The following is a 21281-nucleotide window of genomic DNA, read 5'->3' on the forward strand; positions in this document are numbered from 1 at the left end:
ATAAGCTCAGTCCTGATAGGTGAGAGCGGTTGCCATAGAAATAATGGCAGACCAATTTGTACTAATCGCTGCTTCCTAACGATGTCTGGCTCCTATATGGCCACGTCTGTATAGCGAAAAAATGAAGTCTGAATTGACTTAATTTGATCGGAACTGGAAGACGTCACACTCACTAAGTGGAGTTCTCATACAGTCAGGGATCTTAAACCAGAGACGAGTCCAAACTGTGACCCAGTCCCCTTTAGAGAATTTGGCTCCTCAAGGGGGTTTGTGAAAATCTTACTGCGGTGTCCGTTTTCCATTCAAGTACAACACTGTCAATACTTCAAGATTTGTTTCTGATTGTACCTGAACACATCACCTGTATTCAACCAGGAGTCAATACTGAATTGATCTTTCCTTAAAATAATAAATGTTCATTATTATCTGTATTTTTTAAGTAATTATTTAAGCTATAATTAAATTAAATAAATCATGATTTGATTATGGGTATCTCCAAAATCTGTGATCAATTCAGAGGTTTGAATTCGGGTCTCTATAGAGAACTATTGCCTTGTCTATCAAATTTTTTTAACATCCTTATTGGTAGAGTTATTGAAAAGCACATTTTTAACTGAAAAATAATCTCTTCATAAAATCCAGAGGTCTGCAGACTGACTCAGCAATGAACTCAGTGTCTTGGTTATGCATGGATGTCAGTATTGCCTTCAGTGTGCTGCTCGACATGCAGGCATTGGCCCTGCTCTCTCTTTGCTCTGCTTTAATAATGAAGGAGCTGTAAAGGTCTGGCTGTATGCCCTTCCATCTCTTTCCTTCCTCCTCCCTCCTCCCTGTCTCTGGTTTTCTCTGGCACATCCTGAGGGACCTCCTCTCAGCTCCTCTCCAGTTCGCACTGATGTTCCCATTAATGAACGGCATCATCCGGCTTGCTTGTTTTGCACAGTTCAGCTTCACTTCACCGCCTGGTGTCTGACCCGCTGTGCCATCTCTGATTCAGAGAGCAGCACATCATTACTCTGAGCATTCACAGTCAGAATCCGGAGCCTCTGAGAAAAAAAACAAAAAAACGTATCAAATTCGCTTTTTTCTCGTGTCATTTAAAACACTCAAAAACCTACTGCTGAAACCACTCGGATTTGTAGCAGTTCAATAGAAAACCCAAACCTGTCGGGATATCTTTAGACATATGGACAAAAAATGTGATTTTTGATTTATTACTTTGATTTTCTTTTTATTTTACAGTGAGTAGTGGATAATTGGAACGATAACCCCCGAAATACGGTCATTCTTGCTGTGCGACTGCCCTCTGTGCTGACGTGTTAAGATGATGTGAGAAGACCAGATGCCCCAGATAGAATCACTGCCTTCTTTTCCTGGTCATTGGGTTTGATTGACACTTTGCCAGGCCTAGACTGATCTCTGTAAAGCTCAGCCTCTGTTTGCTCTGCATTCAGAACTATACTAGAAGAAAACCCATTAATGAGAAGGTAGATTATTCTTTAGTGAAGCATTTTCAATGAATGCAAACCATACAGTTCCAAAACAGTCTTGCATATTTGCTGACTAATAGTGAGACGTGCAGTTTCATTGCTTTCATTCTTTGGTTGGTTAAAAATGGACCTTGCTTCTTTTTAAAGTGAAATTAAAGCATCATCTGTTTGCAGTTTTTGTAAGGAAAAATACTTGTAGAATATCTTTTGATCCATCTTTTGATCCATAGCTGTTGATCATTTTTCCATTATGTTCCAATTTTATAGACTCTTAAGTATTGAGAGTTTTTAGGTGTTTAGGGTCCAGTCCAGCAGTCAGACGGCACTAATCTTTGGAGGACCCAGACCCAGGCCCAGCCTTTAACACACAACACCTGTTATGATCTACTTGATGTCATAGCTTTGGAGAATCACATTCTGGCATGTTTAGTGATCAATCCCGATCAGTACTAAACCAAAGTCCAGTAAACTGTGCTCTGGCATGCCTCCAGATGACGGCCTCGTCACAGTTCACTTCATCACGCTGTAGGTCAGAACAGAGCGAGCACATTTGCCAAATAAACTGGATTGGAGTCACTTGTAGTTAGATTTCTTGGTGTAAGCAGGCTCTTACCGGATTTTTATTTTTCTTCAATTTCTAAGACTGTGTATCACTGCTAATGTGATTGTTTGTTTGTTTGTTTATTTATTTAAATATCCAACACAAATGAGGATGTTTTGTTCAATGACTGGATTTTTGTAAACCCAGTCCTACTCCACCTAATGTAAAACATTTGAATACGCTTGGAGTACATCAGTAGGACATTTACAATAGGACATTTACAGTTCCCAACGTCATTGTTTTGATGTACTCAGTATTTGAAACCAGTTGGAGCAGTGATGCTGACTGCTGTATAAGAGAAGTGAACCTATATATGTTGGAGATCGTCCCATGCTGGTGTGTATTTCTGTTCTCCGTGCATGATTGGGTTCAGTAAGTTATAACCTAAATCACTTAAAGGGGACATGTCTGAACCCCTTCACCTTTGAGTTAAGTTGTGGTGCACAGCGCCTATCGTCATGATGGTGAGCTTATAGACTTGCTCTGTGACTTCAAACCTCAGTTTTACTCTTTCAACAGTATCAAGTAAGTAACGCACCTTTTTATTATTACTTTATATTACAATTAGTTTGATTTGTTTCACTGAAAATGTGCAGTTAATGACATCTTTTTCACATTTTTTTTCCTTGTTCATATATTGGACACATAAGACAAGAAACCAACCAGTTTTCTACTTTTCTGTGAAACTAAGTGTGATGTCTCCAGATGCATCTAAGTGAGCTTGCTGCTATCCTGGCACTAAACAAGGCCAGAAAAATATCCAACTGTGCTTGCAGAAGCCTCCCTAGAAGGCAGCATGTTCAGCCTACCCTCTGAGTAAGCCCCCAATTTAAGAATATTAACCCTTTCAACCTCCATACCTCAAAGCTACAGCCCGCTGCACACAAAAAGGAATTTCTGTTTAGATCTTTTAAGATCAGAGTTCTTGTCTTCTCAACCTTTGACCTTTCCTGACTACACTGTCCACCTATCTATCTAAAAAATGCAGGTTAGGTTCACAGGAGTATCTACATAGTTTGCTGATGAACACACCAGACACAAGACACTTGGAATTTTCTCAGCTTACTGAATAGCTATGGTTTTGCTGAATCATATTTACAGGCTGCAGGACTGATCCGTACACATGTGGGAAATTAACATAAACAGTCTTAAGATATGAATTAAGTCTTTAATTCTGGGTCTGTAATCAGGGTGTTTCTATTAACCGCAGCTGTACATTTATGTTTTGCTTTAGTTTTATGATCCATTAAGATTAAATCCCATTTCTGTTTCCTCCCAAAAACAGTAGAACGCTTTGTTCTATTGCCTCATCCATGCATATGGGCCCTTGAGCTTGATGTTGTGTAGACATGGAGCTGCTTATTGTTGTTGTTGTAGAAGATGCTATTATGCATCTTGCCTCCTTTTGCTTGTTTAACCGTAACTAGTCACGCACTCTTTCTTGCTTACAAACTGGCCTTTTAGCCTAAGGCCTAAATAGAAGGGGGTTTTGTGGTTTTGCTTTTAGTTTTATTCTTTGAGTTGCAGAAGACTTCAGTTGGATGAGTCTGACACAAGTTGATTGATAACGAGACATGTCATGCTTTAATTTCTGGGAAGAATGAACCTTCCAAATGTTGTAGTTCCTCAAATGACCACCGGAGGCTGGCTGCAAATACACAGATTAGCATGTTAAGATGGAAGATTTTACACATAAAATAAAATGTATGTAAGGTCTTCTTTAAAAAAATGTTTTTAGTTCTATTTTAGTCATTACAACTGAGTTTTCTTTTTGCACAGTTCAGAGGAAACAGAAGTAAACAAAAAGAAGTTAGTTAGCCAATTATAAAGGTAGTAATCTATCTTCTAAAACATCTTTGTCTCATTTTATGGGTTCCTGACAGAGATCACTGTCTTGTATTCCGTGAGTTGACCTTAGTGGACCCACTTGGCAGGTTTGTTTGTTTTTTACATGCATGTGCCTTTAAAATTGAGTTGGACGGCTCATTTTTCATTCTATTTCAGATTTAAATACATAATCTAGGCTAACTTAGAAACTGCATCTTTCTTAAAAAAAAAAATATATATATATATATATATATATATATATATATATATATATATATATATATATATATATATATATAGTTTACACTAGGAATACAAAAATGGGTCTAGTCGTCTACAAGTGGATGCCTTGGAATGGAGAGGATCTGGGTGCTTTGGCCCGCCGACTGTATCACTTACGTCAAAGCTACAAGCTTTTTCCAATGACGTTTTTTGTTTGCTCCTGATTCACAACAATTTGAATAAAGAAATGGTCAGAAAAGTAGTTTTAATTCTGAATTCTTTTTTAAATGTCCTCCTTCAAGAACATGTCAAAAACCCCATTTTCATTGGAGTGGGCTTTTAAAATGTTTTTTTGCACTGAGGGATTTGTTGGTGTCATTTGCTTTTCTGGGCCACCGTGAGCTAAAAACGGGCGTTTTGAATTCTGTCAAGACCAAGAAAATGCCATTCATTGTAACATAGATATTGTTATTAACACTAGGTAGCAGAATGAGTTGGATAAGGACTTTATTTCTGCTTAGCTGTAGGCTCAGGAGCACTGGTGGGAGCTTGCCATCTTGTCAGTTTCCGTCAGTGCACTGCTCTCTCTCATCTCTCATTTCCCTAATGGTGAGTTAGTGGAGTCTCTCGCTGTGGTACAGGCAAAAATGAGAGCAGCGCCTCGCTAATACAGACTCTTTGATGAGGAAGTAATGGAGTGTTCAGAGACAGACACCTGTGCCTCTGCAGCCGCCCGCCCGCACTTCCTGTGTGCCCGCGCACACGCGTGTTTCAACCCGCTTTATTTTTTTTTTTCACCAGCATGGCCACTCCCCTCCCTTTCCTCTGCTCTCTGTCTGTTCTTCCTCTCTCCTCCCTCATCTGTCCTATAAAGAAGCCACTCCTCTTCGTACAGAGCCGCCAGACTTGTTTGCATATTAACTGTCTCACTGCCGGGGTCTCATGAAATTCGATCAATCAAGTTTTTCTATTTTTGTGGCTGTTTCACCTCTCTTTTCTTTAGTTTTTTTTTTTTAATTCTTATTGGTTTTAGGCATAATTACTGTTTTAGAAGAATAATAAGATTAAGTCCTTAAGCTAAATGTTGTATTCATGCAGATGGTTGCAGTGGTCGTTTGTTGATTTCTAACATTTTATAAACTATTGGTAGACGAAATTCAAAACCTGTTTTTGGCGTTTATTTTTCCAACCCATTGCTGTGCATGTGAGTATATACGTGACTCACTCCCAGGTACTGCACCCTGCTGAGAATGATCTGACAAAAGGTTTGTTTGGCTTGGAGAGGACTCTGCTTCTGGGCTCCCAGTTAGCATGTGGTCTGCTTTAAAGTTCGAAGTCCAAGGCTTTGCTCTGCAGGTTTGATCCCGGTGCCTGCTCTTGCCCCCCACACTTTGAAAGAAACTGCAGTTGCTTGCATTTGTGCACCATGCAGCCTTCTGTGTCTGTGTGGGAGAAAAGCAGCTGAAAATGAAAATACAAAGAGGACACGGCACAGAACGGTTGGATGGACGGTGGTATTGTCCTAAAACACTCCAGCTGTTAAATTGCACATTAGTTTGTGTATATAATCAAATAAATTGTAAAGCTGTTTTTTTTATTTATAATGCAACATTTTTTGCACTGTACAAGAGTCGAAAGTTGTTATTTTTTTTCCATCCTGAGCTGAGCAGCTGTTGGTTAAACGTGAGCAGGGCTGGAAAAATGTCTGTTCTTGCACGGTACTCACAGGCTGGGAAATACCTGATATCTATCGGCAAGTCAGGCCTGGCCCTGTAGTGCTGAGCTCTGTGTCTGGCACCGAGTCAGCTGTGAGTCTCGTACAGTAGTTTCCACCACCATGTGCTCGTCAGTGCACATGGCCTTCACATCGTGCTTGAAACATTCTTGAGCTCAAAGACGTTCTTTGCCCCGCAGCATCAGAAAACGCCTGCGTGTCTTCTGATGACCTGACCTTGACCTGGTGTGTGGTGCACTGCGCCGCCTCCACTATCGAACCGAGTAGGAACTGCTCTTCAACGGCGCGCTTTGATTTCATTCATAATTTCATTTTAGCCTGTAGGACCTTATTTATTTTCCGTGTTCCTTCGGCTCTGTGGACGTGAATAAATCCATCTCATCACGGTGAGGAGGAAACCGTGCACAGCTGGGGGCTTGCAATCTCTGGCGTGGGAGAAATCTAGTACTTTGGGGGTTAAATTGTGAAAGTTAATGTAATAACTGCTAGCACCATCTGCTGGCCTACTTCCTTACAAAGAGAGGGAGAGAGTGGGTGAGTGAGAGAGCGAGCGAAAAACGAGTCTGGGTTTTAACGACATCTCTAATATTCATGCTGATGCATTTTGCTGCTTTGTGCTTTCATTTTCCACCGCTCCGGCGCCAGAGTCCTGAGCTCGACGAGCGCACCTCAGCCAGGCAGAGGGGAGGGCAGCAAGGGACAGCCAGGGACGAGATAAGTGAGGGGGGAAAGAAAGAAGAGGACCTAAACAAGTGCGAAAGGCAACCCAATTATTTTTTTTTTTGTCTCTGGATAATAAGAGGAGCGACCTACCTTATCCTGACCAGCAGAGAAAATGATGGGAAGCGCATAAAGCGAGGCAGAAAGTGAAGGAGGAATCGGAGGCGGACGGAAAGAGGAATCAATGAGGGGGGAGGAGAGAGGAGGCACGGTAAGGCAGCTTTGACAAACACGCTCGGAGAGTTGAAGCCGGACGACGGCGAAGCGGCACGCAGCAGCAGCATGAGAGCTTCCTGGACTGCCACGCACCTCCTCTACCGCCAACAGCGCTGCTCCCTCATCACCTCGTGAAGAGACAAACGAGGGGAGGGGAGGCGGGTGGTGGTGGGGGGGTGCAGAGAGGAAGAGGAAGGAGAGAAAGAGAGTGCGAGAACTCCCATGCTCTCCTCTTGAGCCCTGCCCGCTGGGGGAGGAGGAGACGAAACAGTCCCAACACTCTTGCCTGAGGAGAGGAGCTGACCGGGAAGGAGGAGGGGAGGCAAACGAGGAGAGAGGGAGGGGAGGGGGGGACGGCACAGCCAAAGGAACAGTGGGAGAAATCGACTGGGAAAAAAAATATATATAAAGGAAGTGTTTGTAAAGGAGAGCGCGTGCAAGGAAAAACCCAGCGAAAGGGCAAGGCTTTTGTTAGCGGGTTGAAGAGAAAAGGAGTAAGAGGAAGAAAAAAAGCACCATGTCTACAGTGAAGAGGCCAAGAGGAAGGGTAAGTGAGCTCCTCTCAGAGCTGGGAGGGAGGAGGGACAGGGGGAGGAGGAGGGGCCCGGCAGGAACTGAACAACCTCCTCTGCTACTGGCTCATGCTGCACTGCCGCCATCTTGAACTCATTGCTGTTTTTTTTTCCCCTTATGCTCCCCATCAGACTAATTTTCTTTTTCTGTGCGACACCGCGTACCTCCACATCCCAGATATCTTTTCGCTCCCATCCATCACTCCCCCATTTCCCCCTGTGGAGTTTCCCTCCCCCCCTCAGAGCCGTCCTCCGTCATGTACAGTGTGTATGTGTGTGTGTGTTTTTTCCTCCACAAGTTGAGTCCGCCAGTCTCCGGAGTGCTCACCACATGTGGAAATAACTGGGTGTGTGGGGGGGTGACAGTGAGGGGAAAGGTGTTTAGCCCAAATGGAGCTTACTTTACCTTTTCATCGGCTGTGTAGGTCCCCACCGTTTTCATGGGCCTGCGTGCTGCTAGAGAGATTGAAATCACTGCAGTGCTGGCAGGCTGTAATTTCAGTTATTTATAGATGTATTACACAGCTGCAGTGCTCTCCGTTTTGCTGCATTTTATCTCTACTCTCTCCCTGCCCTTCTTTCTGACATTACTATTTTCCTCTCAATATCCCCCCCCCCCCTCCACTTGTGTCTTCCTTCATGTATGTTCTTCTCATATGCATTACTTCGAACTCCTCCCTCCTTTTTTTAAACCATTATTTAAATAAGAACATTCCAGTTTGATCCAGTAAATGTCTGCCTATTAGGCTCTGCGGCGTTGCACACGTGAAAATCATAATTCCACTCTTGTGTGTGTGTGTGCTTATTTTTTTTTCTCCACTTCCTTCCAAATGAATTGCTTGTTATTCAATTCCCTCCCCCACTTTGTCAGTCAGGTTCAAGCTAATTCTCTTTATTTAGCTAGCAATGTGGGGACGAGGAAAAAAAAAAAACAAGACCCAGCAACCAGCCGCGCCTGGACCGTGAACGCAACTCACTTTTTTAGATTAGGTCATCCATTTATGGGTCCTCTTTCTGCTGGGCTCCAGGGCCACAACAAAGCACTTGTGTAGGCATAACGGCAGTCACGCCATCTATTATTCACATATTATCATGTGTCAGGCACGCTGGATTATTTATGTCTCCGAGGCACACTGTAACCTGCTACAATGGGCGAGTATTTTACTTTCTGTTTGAATCGGGTACCTAACCCAAAAAGGAGTTGAATTTGTCCTGTACTTTCGAGTCACATGGCACCCAAAGGATTTAAAGGAAATTTCTATAGAAAAACTGTTTTCATAGTGTTCAGTGATGTTAAAGAGAGTTGAGGTTAGTAGTTGGTGACAGGCAGTCCAACCCCTGTGCACAGCATCAGGAATTAGAGCAGCAACAAGCTGCTGTCTTACAGCATCCAGAGAGTTTTCTCAATGAGCTGAGTAACCTTGCCATTCCTCAGTTTGTAGCACGGTTTATGTACAATTAAAAATGTAGTAAATGTTTTTTATTTAAAGCCTTTGTATCATCTTTAAAATGTAGTATCGAAAATTGGATCTTGAAACAACAGAATCTTATTTTTCTAGTAACATTTTACTGTCTTAGTTGGCTGTGATATGAAGTAATGTCTTTTGTGTTCAAAACACTCAAACGATTGGTTGAGGTCATGTTGGTATAGATGTAGGGTTATAAGGACATATATGAATTTTAAACAAATACGACTGAAATAAACAGCATTTAGTGCCTTTTTGATGTTGGTAAAGGTCTTTCTTAGTTGTGTTGTGCTCTTGTACATGGCCTGTTAGTCACATCCTGTCTTATTTTCTGCTTTTTGCTGAATGCACTTTTAGACACAATTATCTTTCTAGCTAGAATACAGTGTCTGTTATGTGCTGAATCTTAAACAGCCTAATTTCAATATGTATGAAATGGTTCATTATGCAAGTGTCCTAATTATAATACAAATACATAATCTTTTATTCTTCCCAGCCTCGAAAGAACATCAATGGTCCGGGAAGCCAGGTGTGCGTCCTCAGTCCTCCAGTGAAGAGCAACTCGTCGTCTTCGTCTTCTTCCTCTTCGTCCTCGTCATCGTCCTCCTCGTCATCCAGCTCCTCGTCGGAGAAGAGGGTACCTCGGAGGACGCCTCAACAGATGGAGTCAACTCTACTGGACAAGCAGGAGAAGGCAAACAGAATAATATCAGAGGCTATTGCTAAGGCCCGGCAACGAGGGGAGAAGAACATCCCGCGGGTCATGAGCCCCGAGAGTTTCCCCAGTTCTTCTGCTCAGTTCAAGACCCACCGTGACCGTGGGCACAAAGGAAACGGCAAGGCCCGATCCAAAGACAAGTCATCTAAGAGGGCCTGCATTATACAGTCCAAGCCAAAGCAGAAAGCCAAGATCGGGTATGTGGATGTTATTCCTGTTTTGTAAACTGCTACAGTGACTAGTTTGCCAAAAAAGAACTTTAATCCTATTTGTGTTAATTCAGCGCATGCCAGAACCAGTCTTGCATTTCGTGAGGTCAAAACAACATGTGACATGCGCCAGCGGTTAACTCCTGGTTACTTCACAGCTCAACTGTCCACATAGCATAGGCCTTCAAATTGAGCCGTTGATGTCGAATTCAGTATAGCAACTGTTTCAAATTCCCATGAGTTAACAAGACAAAGTCTATGGGTAGGTCTTTTTGACGAGTACGTCTTATTAAAGGCATGCAAAGTAGTCATTTTTGAGAAAAGGCGTTGTAATATATTTTTGCCTGTTTGGGTTCTGGTTTGTTTCTCTGGTACATATTTACTTGTGTGTATTTTGTTCCTGTGGCTGCTGAGATGGAAGCTCAAAGTTCAGCATTTACTGCTCTCCATAGCAGTAAAGCAGGCTCAGTCATGAGCAGAGACATGGGAGGAGCAAACAAAGAGAGCATTTACATGTGGGACTGCGGCGCCTCGTACGTTTAAGCAAGTAGCGCTGATATATAGATACTATAATCCGCCTCCCATCCCCCTCAGTTTAACTGCAAAAAGCAAGTGTGGAGCTACAAGCCACACCCAGCCCATGCTATTAAAATATCAGCTGGTGCAGATGTGAGTGCAGCGTCAGGGAGACAAAGAAGCGGGATAATGTTTAAATATGGTTATATCATATTCAACGGACTGGGCGTAAGAGCATTTGTTATTTTTAAACCAGCACAAGCGAGGCCTGTTTTGTACTAGAATGAGGGAGAAAGAGACTGACAGCGGTCAACAATCTAGCTGGCAGCTGCCTTGATCGATAATTAGATGAGGTTAGCACAGGGGGCAGAAGCTTGTAGCTCATAATAGATTTTTCCCGTTATGAGTGTGTATGTAATAATTAAAAAAGTTGAATTAATAAAAGAACAGAGGCGTTGGTGATGGAGCTACAGCCTTCTGTAGATGGAGGTACTTGCTTGCTAGAGCTCAGACTAACTTGGACTCCCCACATGCCTTCATCATTTGAAAAATTATTGATCATCTTAGAGCAAAATTGGTATAGATTTTTTCTGTATTTATGTATTTTTCATTTATCTTTGATACATTACGGTTATATTACTCTCAAGCAGCTTTCAAAACACAATTTGAGTTTACTTAAAAACTGATTTATCCCTCATTACTTTAAATTTATTGAGGCATAATTGAGAAAATGTGTTTTCAAGGACAATTTAAGAATGTTTTTTTTGTAATATAAGTCACTAGTTCCAAATGTGAATAACTGAAACCAATTCAAGTATGCTGTAATAAGGTAGTGTACTGTGTAATCCAACAAATCCACAAGTTAGAGCAAAGCACCATAACTGTAAATGAGGACACATGCACTCGACTGTAGCCCTTAAACCGTTCAGCATCCATTTGGGGAATAAAGACAAACTCTGTTGGTCAAATCTAGGCTAACTGCTACTTAGAATGAGCTTCAAAGAGGAGTGATATGTTACACAATATGGAATTTAGTAGAACACTGTACATCTTATCACCATATTTACACATTTCTTGAAAGTTTTTCTTCCTTAAAAACTTTTTAGACATATTTGTTGCATGTACCAGTTTTAATACTTTAAGCACACGTGCCACAAACTGGCACATGGGAAAAGGAATTATAACCAAGGGATAACTTTGGTTTACGAAAAGGTTTGAACTGTTTCAAACTTGCCTTTTGTTTCCTACATTCCAAAAGGAACTGTTGTTTACAACTGTGTAACTTATTAAAGTGTGAAAGGGAGTGGTGAATGGCCCAATCAGAAGGACTACTTGAAAGTCAAGATTGATGGAGTTCACTATTTTGTAAAAGGGATGCAAAGATCACAGTTTCTACCCAGTTGTTAAGTTAGCAGTTTGGGCGCATTTACACTGGTAGGTTTGAATTCTCACCTAAATCTGCATGTGGGCTAAACAAGCCAACTGGGGTTCCCTTCAGAAACATGGCTTTGGTTTATGCCTTAGTCACAACTGCCCTTATGGGTAGATATGTGCTGTCTGCGGGCAATAAATGAGCAAACTTGTACGTGACATGTAGGTGACCCGCACAAAATGTCTAAGTTGAAAATTTCTCTGTGTATTTTTTTCATGCGGTCAGTAAAAACCTAGTACATGCACTTCACTAACGCCTGGAGTGCTGTTTAAAGAGCACCGTACAACAGCATCACCCGTACGTCCTAAGTGCAACTTACACTTACTTACATTAGACTTACATTTCCCCTTAAGATGCAGCCCCTTTTGTCCATGACCCTCTATGGGCCTGGAGAATCGAAAAACCTGCAGCACCCATACGGGTCAACCCCTGAATTTGTTCATGTAACTAAGGCATTATTTGAGGGTAAACCATTCCAAAAAGGAAATAAGGGGAACAAGTAATGGAGGTGCTAGACTCCTAAAAGAGTTGGGAAATGTCTGCACTAAACATAGTGTAGGGAAGGAAAAAAAGACACTTAACAACAAGGGATAATTAGAGGATTAGCAGAACTAGCCGGTTTTCTTCTTTGTGCTTTTCTTACCGTCTCGGTCAGGTAATGCAGTCTTCAGGGGAAATGTGTGGTTTTTCTTGGTAGTTTGCTTCTGAAAGTGCTTGTGAAAGCAAACCAAACCAGACCTAGGTCTAAAATGTATTGGCATTCTCACTCATTTAAAGTGAATTCCCAATACCACTCCAGTGTGAAAACAACCTTAATGATGTACTCGGATGGCTGCCTAAAGTATGAAAATTGAAAGGGAAATTAATCTAAGAGTTTCTCATTTAGATGTGGGAATCATTCAAATCATTCTGTAAGGATGTACCGCACCGTTACTTACTCTACTTAGACTTCTACGACTACTGAACCTTGTGTTGACTAAAATCCATCCATCCATCCACCAAATGACTGTAAGTCAGTTTTTTTTTTTTGTTTTTTTTTCTGATGTTGTAGATAATTTCAAAAAGTTGATCCCTGAAGGAGTAAATTATTAGATCACGTGATCTCATTGTGATAGCACAATGAGATCACACATTAGATCATTGTGATAGCACAATGGATGTATATTAAAGAGTCGGTACTTACGGTAAGTTTTTAATTTGTTTGTGCTTAAAATACTCAACAAATACAAGATAACTCCTATAGAATGCAGTTTAAACGTGTTTTAAATGCGTTCTTTATCATTTGCTTTAATGGTTGATATGAACATTAAAAATGTTGACTATCTTATTGGTCTTTTTACTAGTTTTTGTGATACATTTTAGTCTGTATGGTGGTCTGTCAGTAGTAATGGCTTTATCTTATACTGTAGCAGAGGTTGTCTCAGGGTCTAGATGTTATGAATGCGATTGAAGAACCCCCTAAAGCAGCATAGAGAATTGAGTCTGGCTTATCTTTGATATTTCAGGCAATTCTTTTATTTATTTTTTTATCTTCTAAAATCGTGACCCCTTAAAATATGAAACTAAGGCCCTGCTTTTACTACTCATGAATGAAAATATCACTGAGGACAATCTGCCCTTAAAAGAGGCTGGGGTTATTTCGCAGGATAGGCTTGGTCAATCGCAGATCTCTGGAGGTTGAAATTTGCTTTTCTGGGCAGGCTACCTGCTGAAAAGCATTCTCATATAATCATAAGATCAAAGCACAGTGTTGCTCATTCCCTTTTTGTCCCCCCCCCTCCTTGTTTTTGTCCTTTCCTTTTTTTGCTCAAATAAATTTAGTTCGTCTATTTAGTTCTTGCTCAAAGCTGTGCATCCAATGCTTCCTGTGAGGAGGCATGTTCTAAATATGGTGGTATTGCAAAGCAGCAGGATAGCAGGGAAATATCAAACAAAATGGTGCTGGTGAGATCAATTACATGATAGAAAATGGAGGTTTAGGGCTAGTGTAAATGCTGCAGCATATAGCTGTTCAGATTTCAATGTTCACCTGCTAGGCGCCTAATCTCTTTCCTCTCACTTTTTTTCATTAGCAAAAGCTAAAGCTATTTTTTAATTGTTTTCCCAGTTAATCCCTAGCAGGGTGCATATTTCTACGTCTGCTGGTATGTGATTTATTTTAATACATTTGGAGCTCTGGAACCACAATTGCAGGGGTGTGCATAAAAAAAAGCACGGCAGCCATATATCTTTAATATTTGTGTGATGTGGTGGTATATTTGTTTTAAATACAGGGCATGTTTGAACAGTTACCAGTCTGTGGCATAGTGAGATTACAACCTTTATATTTATAAGAATCCAATAACTCGTGTTTTTAAACCCCCTCCAAGATGTAAAATGCAACACTATGATGGCACACTTATGTCCATCTGTTTGGAAAGGTTGGTCATGTTGGTAATTGTTAAACTAAAGCTGTAAAGTCAATCCTGACATGCTGATGTACCATCATGGTCTTCATGATCCTAGTAAAATGAAATCCTCACACATGCACTGCCAGTGGAAGCATGCCAAGTAGAGCAGGACATCACTACGGAGAAAAGAGATGGGGGGGGTAATTTGGCACAAAAGGAGGGGTGAAGCCGTTGATGTCATGTGCATCAGTGACTTGAGCTAGTAACCCTAGGGAAGTAGCTTGAGGTAGAAAATGATCAGGAATCGCTTAATACCCTCACACTGGGGCCTGCAGCTGTTTAAAAGTGGATCATAGATCCATTTTACCTGAAGGAATCACATAAAAAAATTGAAGATACTCATTTTGACTGAATCTACATATATTAGTAGAAAAAGAAACCTTCTCATTCCATTTACTTTTTAAATACCTCGTCTCTGTTTCATAAATAAGATTTTTGATCTAAATTTATCAATGGACTAATTATTTACCCAGTGCTGTGAGACTTAAAGAAAACAAGTACTTATATGATTCACTTTTTAGTTAACAAAAGTCATGAGACATCAGTCTTAGATATATGCTTAACTCGTGCTTGGGGCTGTCAAGAGGATGTGGAGAAACATTAAAGGCCCAAACTCATTTCTGAATTGGTCTGTGGTTGTAGTCCAGTAACTTTACTGCCAAATGGCTTTAGAGGTAACGTCTGATCAGGAAAATGTGGCGGCAGTGGCTCAGGCGGTTGAGCAGGTTGTCCAATGATCGAAGGGTCGGCGGTTCGATCCCCGCTCCCCCCTGCCAACCGTCATTGTGTCCTTGGGCAAGACACTTCACCCTCCTTGCCTCCTGTGTGGCTCCACTGGCGTGTGCATGTGTATGAATGATCCCGGTGATGGTCAGAGGGGCTGTAGAATAATGGACACAATGTAAGCGCTTTGAGCGTCTGGAAAAGCGCAGATAAATCGAATCCGTTATTATTATTATTATTATTAGTATGACTAATCATGAAATTCAAAGAAAATTCCTTTCGCAAAGTCTCTATGAACCATAGTGTTTTGATACCATAAAGTATTTTTCCTAGCACCGGTTTTATTGCCTCACAAACACATTTACTTTATAACACAAATCCTGATTGGCTGTTGATTGCAATGCTGGTCCCACCTCTCTGTAAGTAGTCAGGGTTGTGATGTAACTTCCTTCCAACCTCTTTAGGGTAGAGAGTGTGACCTAATTTCTCAATGGTGCAACTGATAAAAACCTCTGGTAGGGCCGGTGCTTCAGTGCACCCAACGAATAAAAACTATCACCTCAACTCTGACACTATCTTTGTGTTTCAACAACAGACACACATTAAGGCCATTTCATGGTATGAACCAACTAGTGAAAGATGCAACCCTACCACTGATTGGCTAGGGTCCAAATGTCATAGGGATCTGTCCAATATACACCAAATATACAGTATGGATGTAGCTACAGGTTATGAGGGAAGAATAGAAGAACTTTTTTTTTTTGATCTGAGCCCTACAAAAAATGATAAAACTTTATTCCACTAAACAGTTTTTATCTCTGGGAGCGCAGTCTTATGGACTCATGGCAGTGGTGCTTCGGTTGGAAACCATTATAACCAATCAGAGTAGGTCCCCTGAAAGCTCTATGGGGGGGGCCAGACTAGTCCATCCAGAGGCAGCCAGCTGCATTGCAGTGCGAACAATCATTGTTGCTCTATCTTTTTCAACATGCTGATTGTTGTAAGGTGCAGATTGTCCAGCTAAAATGGTGGTTACTGTAAGATCCAATCCAATCGCAGGTGGAACAGCGGTAAACATCGACCCAGTAAGATGCTGTCAGTGGTACTGCACAGCGCGGAGGAAAAGATCCGGTTCACGACAGAAGACAGCTAAGCGTCAATTATTGTGGGGACGATGAGAGTTCTTTCATTACGCAGATGCGGTAGTTTCATTTGGGCATTATTTAAATGGGGGGACTATTTTTTTTACCCTCAAAACAGTTTGAAATGTCCGCTTGATGACAGTTTAACTGTACTTCATATATGGTCAGTAGGTTCCACATTTTTGAGAGCAAAAATGTTTATTCCTCCTTCAAATGAATATTATTTTGCCTTTTACCAAAACAGATTCGGATGAGAAAGAGACACTTTTCAATAATCCAACAGCCGGTGCATTGTGCAGTGATATTACATTCGGTGACATTTCTGTTTTTGACAGCATGAAAAGAGAACATTAAAATAAAGCGAGAAGAGAATGTAGCAACTGAGAATGCAGTTCTAGGCTCTGGAAAATGTAGTTTATAATGTCATAAATGCTGCATTTGACTTATTGTATGGCAATTGAATAATTCATAACTGCTACTTTAAATGCAAATTTCAGTGCGAGGGAAGAAGATGGCAAAAGAGGGACAAAGTTTAAAAAAGAAAAAAGGAAAATCATTGAGGCTGATAGTTAAACCAAAATCTTACTATTTTGCTGATAATTTCGCAGTCTGTATTGAAACATTGGGAGCCTAGGGGTTGTAATCCTAAAACTGCCTGTACCGCTGTATGTATGTCCTACAGAAAGGCTACAGTAAAGACCAGAATATAATGTAATGCATGTAAAGCTATGGGAAGATGGTGGCTGAATGACTGGTTCTAATACATTTTTGAATTGAAATACTAAAAAGCTCAATGCATTTTCAAAACACAATCAATGCTGGGACAAATGTTGTGCCCAAGTGTTCCCCTTACCCTTTCAGTGACAGTAAGCAGCAATGTAGGAACACAGTGACCCTGTCAAACTATACTATTCTATACAGATGAAAATGTAGATCTACCTTAAGTTAGTGGCAGCAGTTGGGCAATCGGTACAAAAAGTTGGTCTGGAGTCCTGCTCTTGTAGTTTCGAAACATGCCTCAACTTCTGCCAGCTAGCCGACTCCACAGATCTGGACCACTTTTTCAGTTGCTGGCCGTGAGCAACCTCTGCTTCTCCACCACAGACCCCTCCACCTTAATGTAGCACTCCAGCTATACCACCTTTGGGTTTTAGACCTCGGACTTACACACACTTTTCGTGTCAGCTCACCAGCCAACACACTTCCCTTCTGTTACCGCATCCTTTGATAGAAGTATGGACGCCACTCTCCCTCACGCGAGATAAATATCTGTGTGTATATATGTATGCCTTCAGTGCTAAAACAAAAAATTGGAAAAGTTTCAAACTGAGCTTTTTAAAGAGGATTATATTTCAATTCCTATTTCTTATGGTTTATTCAATTTTTAGTTTTCTTTTTCCTCAGCCCTATTAACAGGTGGTTGTATTGGTGCATGTGCAAAACTCCTTTGCAAGAAAGAATTGTGGCCAAAAGAAGTGAAATGGATCCTTTCCATAGCTTTTTTTCTCACTGATAAATAGGTTTGTGACTACAGATCTGTTTGGTCTACTTTTTTTTTAGCCACAAATGCTTGGAATAAACTGTAACCATAAAACATATACAAGGTTTTGGCTTTTGTTTTGTAGATTTTTTTGATTTACATAACAGCCATAATTACATATTTGATGTATGCTGCCCTAATAGTTTTGTAGATGCCATGTTTACTAGTTAATTCCCATTAATAGTCTTTTCATGTATTCTTTTGCTCATCACATGCTTTTGAAGCGGCGGTAGTTTCCAGTTGTAGTTATTAGTTGGACATATTCTTCATTCCTGGTAAATGTCTCTATAAACACAGTGATGTCCTACTTTTTTCAGGGCTAAAAGGAACAGTGTGTTCAGTCTAATTGCACTTTTTTAAATTCATATTATGTTGTTTGTCTTGCGTTTATTTTTTCTTTGTGTCACAACAGCTGGTTTTCTTTCTTGTCATCTGTCACTCTGACCTTGTACATCACTTTATTGCCATCTCTAGTCTGTTAGTGGATATGTGCTCCTGCGTTTCCCAGGAAGTGATGTCATTATCAGCATCGCCGCCTACATTACCGAATAAACTCCCGGGAGCAGGTTGCATAGCAACCGCAGAGTGTTGTTGTCAAGAGGATTTGTGATATGTAATGTCACCCAGAGGGGGCAGGGACTCCCACAGAGGGGACGGGCAGGCCTTTGTCGCAGGAGGCTGGAGGTGTCTGTGTTTGCAGCTTTGAAAATATGTTGTCATACACATGCGGAAGATGAACAACACCACAATAAGTAGATCAGAAGAGGTCCTAAGGTTGAAGTCAGGGACGTTGTTTGTAACCCAATTATATTGCTTTGTTGCACTTTTTTTTTCTCATTCCTCTAATGTTTTCCATGGTTTTTAAGGAATTATATAATGTAGGTTAGTAAAAAGGGTTTGAAAACTTTCCTTTCATCACCCTCTGCTAACATTCTGGGATGTCGATCCTCATAGGAGGAGCATCTAGCCATATTTAAGGTGATTCTATCTTTTGGGCCTTTCATCATATAAAGAAACAACTTCTGTCAGGCTACAGACCGAAGACGAGAGAGTACTGTCCAGAGAGTGGATCCATGTTCACATGTAGCTTCTAATATAGTCTCATGAGCGAGCCCCACAGGGACCTTCTCAAGGCGAGAGGCATACCTATTCCTGCTGCAGTCTATTTGAAAAAGCTTGTTTGTGTGTGCAGCTTTATGGTCAGGTTTATCTTCGTGGTAGAGCCAAGATGGATTTGTTATGTTTTCCCAGTACTGAGAGGAAAATGAGGAAATAAGAAACATTATTTTGGCAACAATTCTTTTATGTTCCTCCTTTTTACAGCAGTTTTTTAGTCACAACATTCTGTCTTGTAATTGAATGAACGTTTTAGTAGAAATTTTAAACTAACAAACCCGTAAAGTCATGGAAATGGTTTAATCCCCATTTTTTTTATTGGAATAAGCTGAAATATGTGGACGTTTTTTAAGCTATTCTAGAAACTTGGACTACTTTTCTTAAAGCACATTAAGCTGTATTTATTTTAGCCTTTCCATTTCCTAAAGTTGCCAAAATTTCCACAATGAAGTTTTAAGACTGCAATCTGATCGTGAAATGGTTTTTCCAATCACTCACTTATGATCATTCTATGTTTAAATGTAGACAATTGTATTCTCCAAAACAAATATATTTCCCATTGTTGGTTTACTTTGACAGGAAAATGAGGCTTGACCAGTTTTAGTTATAGAAACTAGGATTACTACTGTTTTTTTTGTGATTGAAACTATGCATCTGTTGCCTCATGTTGCACGAATGTGTTACTTTGCTATCCTTTTTTTTTCTAAAACATGAAGACCTTTCCCTGGTTGGGTATTTTTTTATACCCTTCCTGATGTGGAACACAGAAAGATCCATAAGATCTCAACTTGCTTCTTTCCCTGGTTTCTGTTTACAATGCTCCTTTTTTTTTTTCCAACAGGAAAATTGTGATCAAGATTGGAAAAAAGAAGAAAAGAAAGCAGGAGTCCTCAGAGGAGGAGTCGGATGAAGACCCTCCCCTTCGACACACTTCTAAAGATGACGACTCGGTGAGTACTCATTTGGGTGAACTCTCACTTCCACGATGACTGTTAGAACTGGGCCAGTTGGAAGCATTTGTAAAGCAACGCTGACTCAAACGGCAACGTCGAGCTAAACCGTGACTCAGCAGCTTGATGGTTGGCAAGAATTTAGAAACGTTGAATTGATTTTAATCCTGTTCAGATGTGGTGTTTGGATATTTGCCTATGGTGCGACAAGTAAAGAGAGCCCCCCCCCCCTGTTCGATAGCAGGCAGTGTGTGAACTAGTGTCCTCAGTCTGACGCTTCACACGGTGCAGAGGAAGAGGAAGACTCGCAGCTTTAGTTTGAGCCTGGAAAGATTGGCTGTGGTTCATGTTGAGGTCATGCAGTGGGTGGCTATCTCAAGTGCATGTTCCCGTCTCTGTTTATGATGAAGGGAACTGACAGCGAGCCAGTACAATCTTGGCTGGCCTTTCAACAAAAATCCCTAAATTCACCATTTTTTACAAGTTCGTAACATTGACAAAAACATGTTTTAATTAAAAAATGAAATTGATGATTTGGTTGGTTATAATTAAACATTGAAAATATTATACATTTAACTGTAAGCAAAGTGTATAAAAAAGTAGTTTTGGGTTAGATGATAACGCTCTGAAAATCCCTAAAACACAGGGATCTGCAGCTAATTAACAAAAATGTTTACTAAAAATGCAGCAGAAAACAACACTTCTGTTAACACACTTGTTTTTTTCTTAATAAATATGGCATTCTAATTAAAATACTCTTTTTTTAAATAAATAAAAAGCAGAAATTTATGTTAAAAAGGGTTGTTTTATAGAGCTACTTTGTGAGAATAAAGCATAATGTTTGTTACAGTCTGTGCATTATAGGATCTAATAACCCAGACATGACTATACAGTTTAGAAAATGTAAAACTATATAGTTTTTCTTTGTGCTCATTTTTGGATGATATTACTTAATGTTTGATGAATAGCTTTAAGTTGAGATGAACTTAATTTTATGTATTAATCTGAAACCATGACACGTATTAGCCCTGATATCCACATCACCCAGAAAAGTTTGGATCAAAGTTTGCAGTTTAAAGAACAACTCGAGAATTATTTCACTCTCCAAACTTTGTCAGCTTACGTCGAGTCATAAAACCCCAGCAAACCCTTTTGCTTGATATTTGGAAGCCAGATGTTCTGATTAATTGGCAGACACAACATTCTTTATTCTTTTTGTTTATCCAGTTTATAACCTACTTCGCTATCGAACAAGTATTTTTAATTCCAGTCAATTTTCCTGACTGTTAGTAAACAACAGAGAAAACACATTTGTGTAAGAGAAGCTCATTCTGGTTCATCTTCTTAGAAAATGTCTTGCTGCTGATCAGACTGCAGTCAGATATTCAACCAACAGACTTTCTCAAGCGAGGCTTTCCCGTGTGCGCCTGAAGCTAAGGAGAGAACTTTCGGTGAAAAACTGATTGACTTTTACCTGTATAAGCGTGCTGCTGCTTATGCGGAGTCAGAAATTCTGAGAGACTGACGTTTTGAAGTCAAAATTGAATGTAAACGTTGTGTTATCCATGAAATATTCTGCTTTGTCGAAACTCAGTGTTCTTGCTCTTGAGTGTTTAATATGAAGCCTGTGGCTATG

At 40.5% G+C, this 21281-nt stretch overlaps 1 protein-coding gene across 8 annotated transcripts in view; it reads left to right on the plus strand.

Annotated features, from left to right (window-relative positions):
• chd9 (chromodomain helicase DNA binding protein 9) overlaps positions 1-21281 on the plus strand; it is a 74233-nt gene that overhangs the window by 22509 nt on the left and 30443 nt on the right. For 7 of the 8 annotated variants that reach the window (XM_011493380.3, XM_011493383.3, XM_011493389.3 and 4 more), the window contains 2 exons: positions 9346-9764; positions 19537-19645. In XM_011493380.3, the coding sequence (XP_011491682.1) occupies positions 9346-9764; positions 19537-19645 (528 nt within the window). Of the gene's footprint in view, positions 1-6847; positions 7359-9345; positions 9765-19536; positions 19646-21281 lie in introns of those variants that run through there. The other variant, XM_011493400.3, reaches the window with a different exon arrangement.

The sequence above is a fragment of the Oryzias latipes genome, chromosome 3 (genome assembly GCF_002234675.1).
Source record: "Oryzias latipes chromosome 3, ASM223467v1".
Classification (NCBI taxonomy): domain Eukaryota; kingdom Metazoa; phylum Chordata; class Actinopteri; order Beloniformes; family Adrianichthyidae; genus Oryzias; species Oryzias latipes.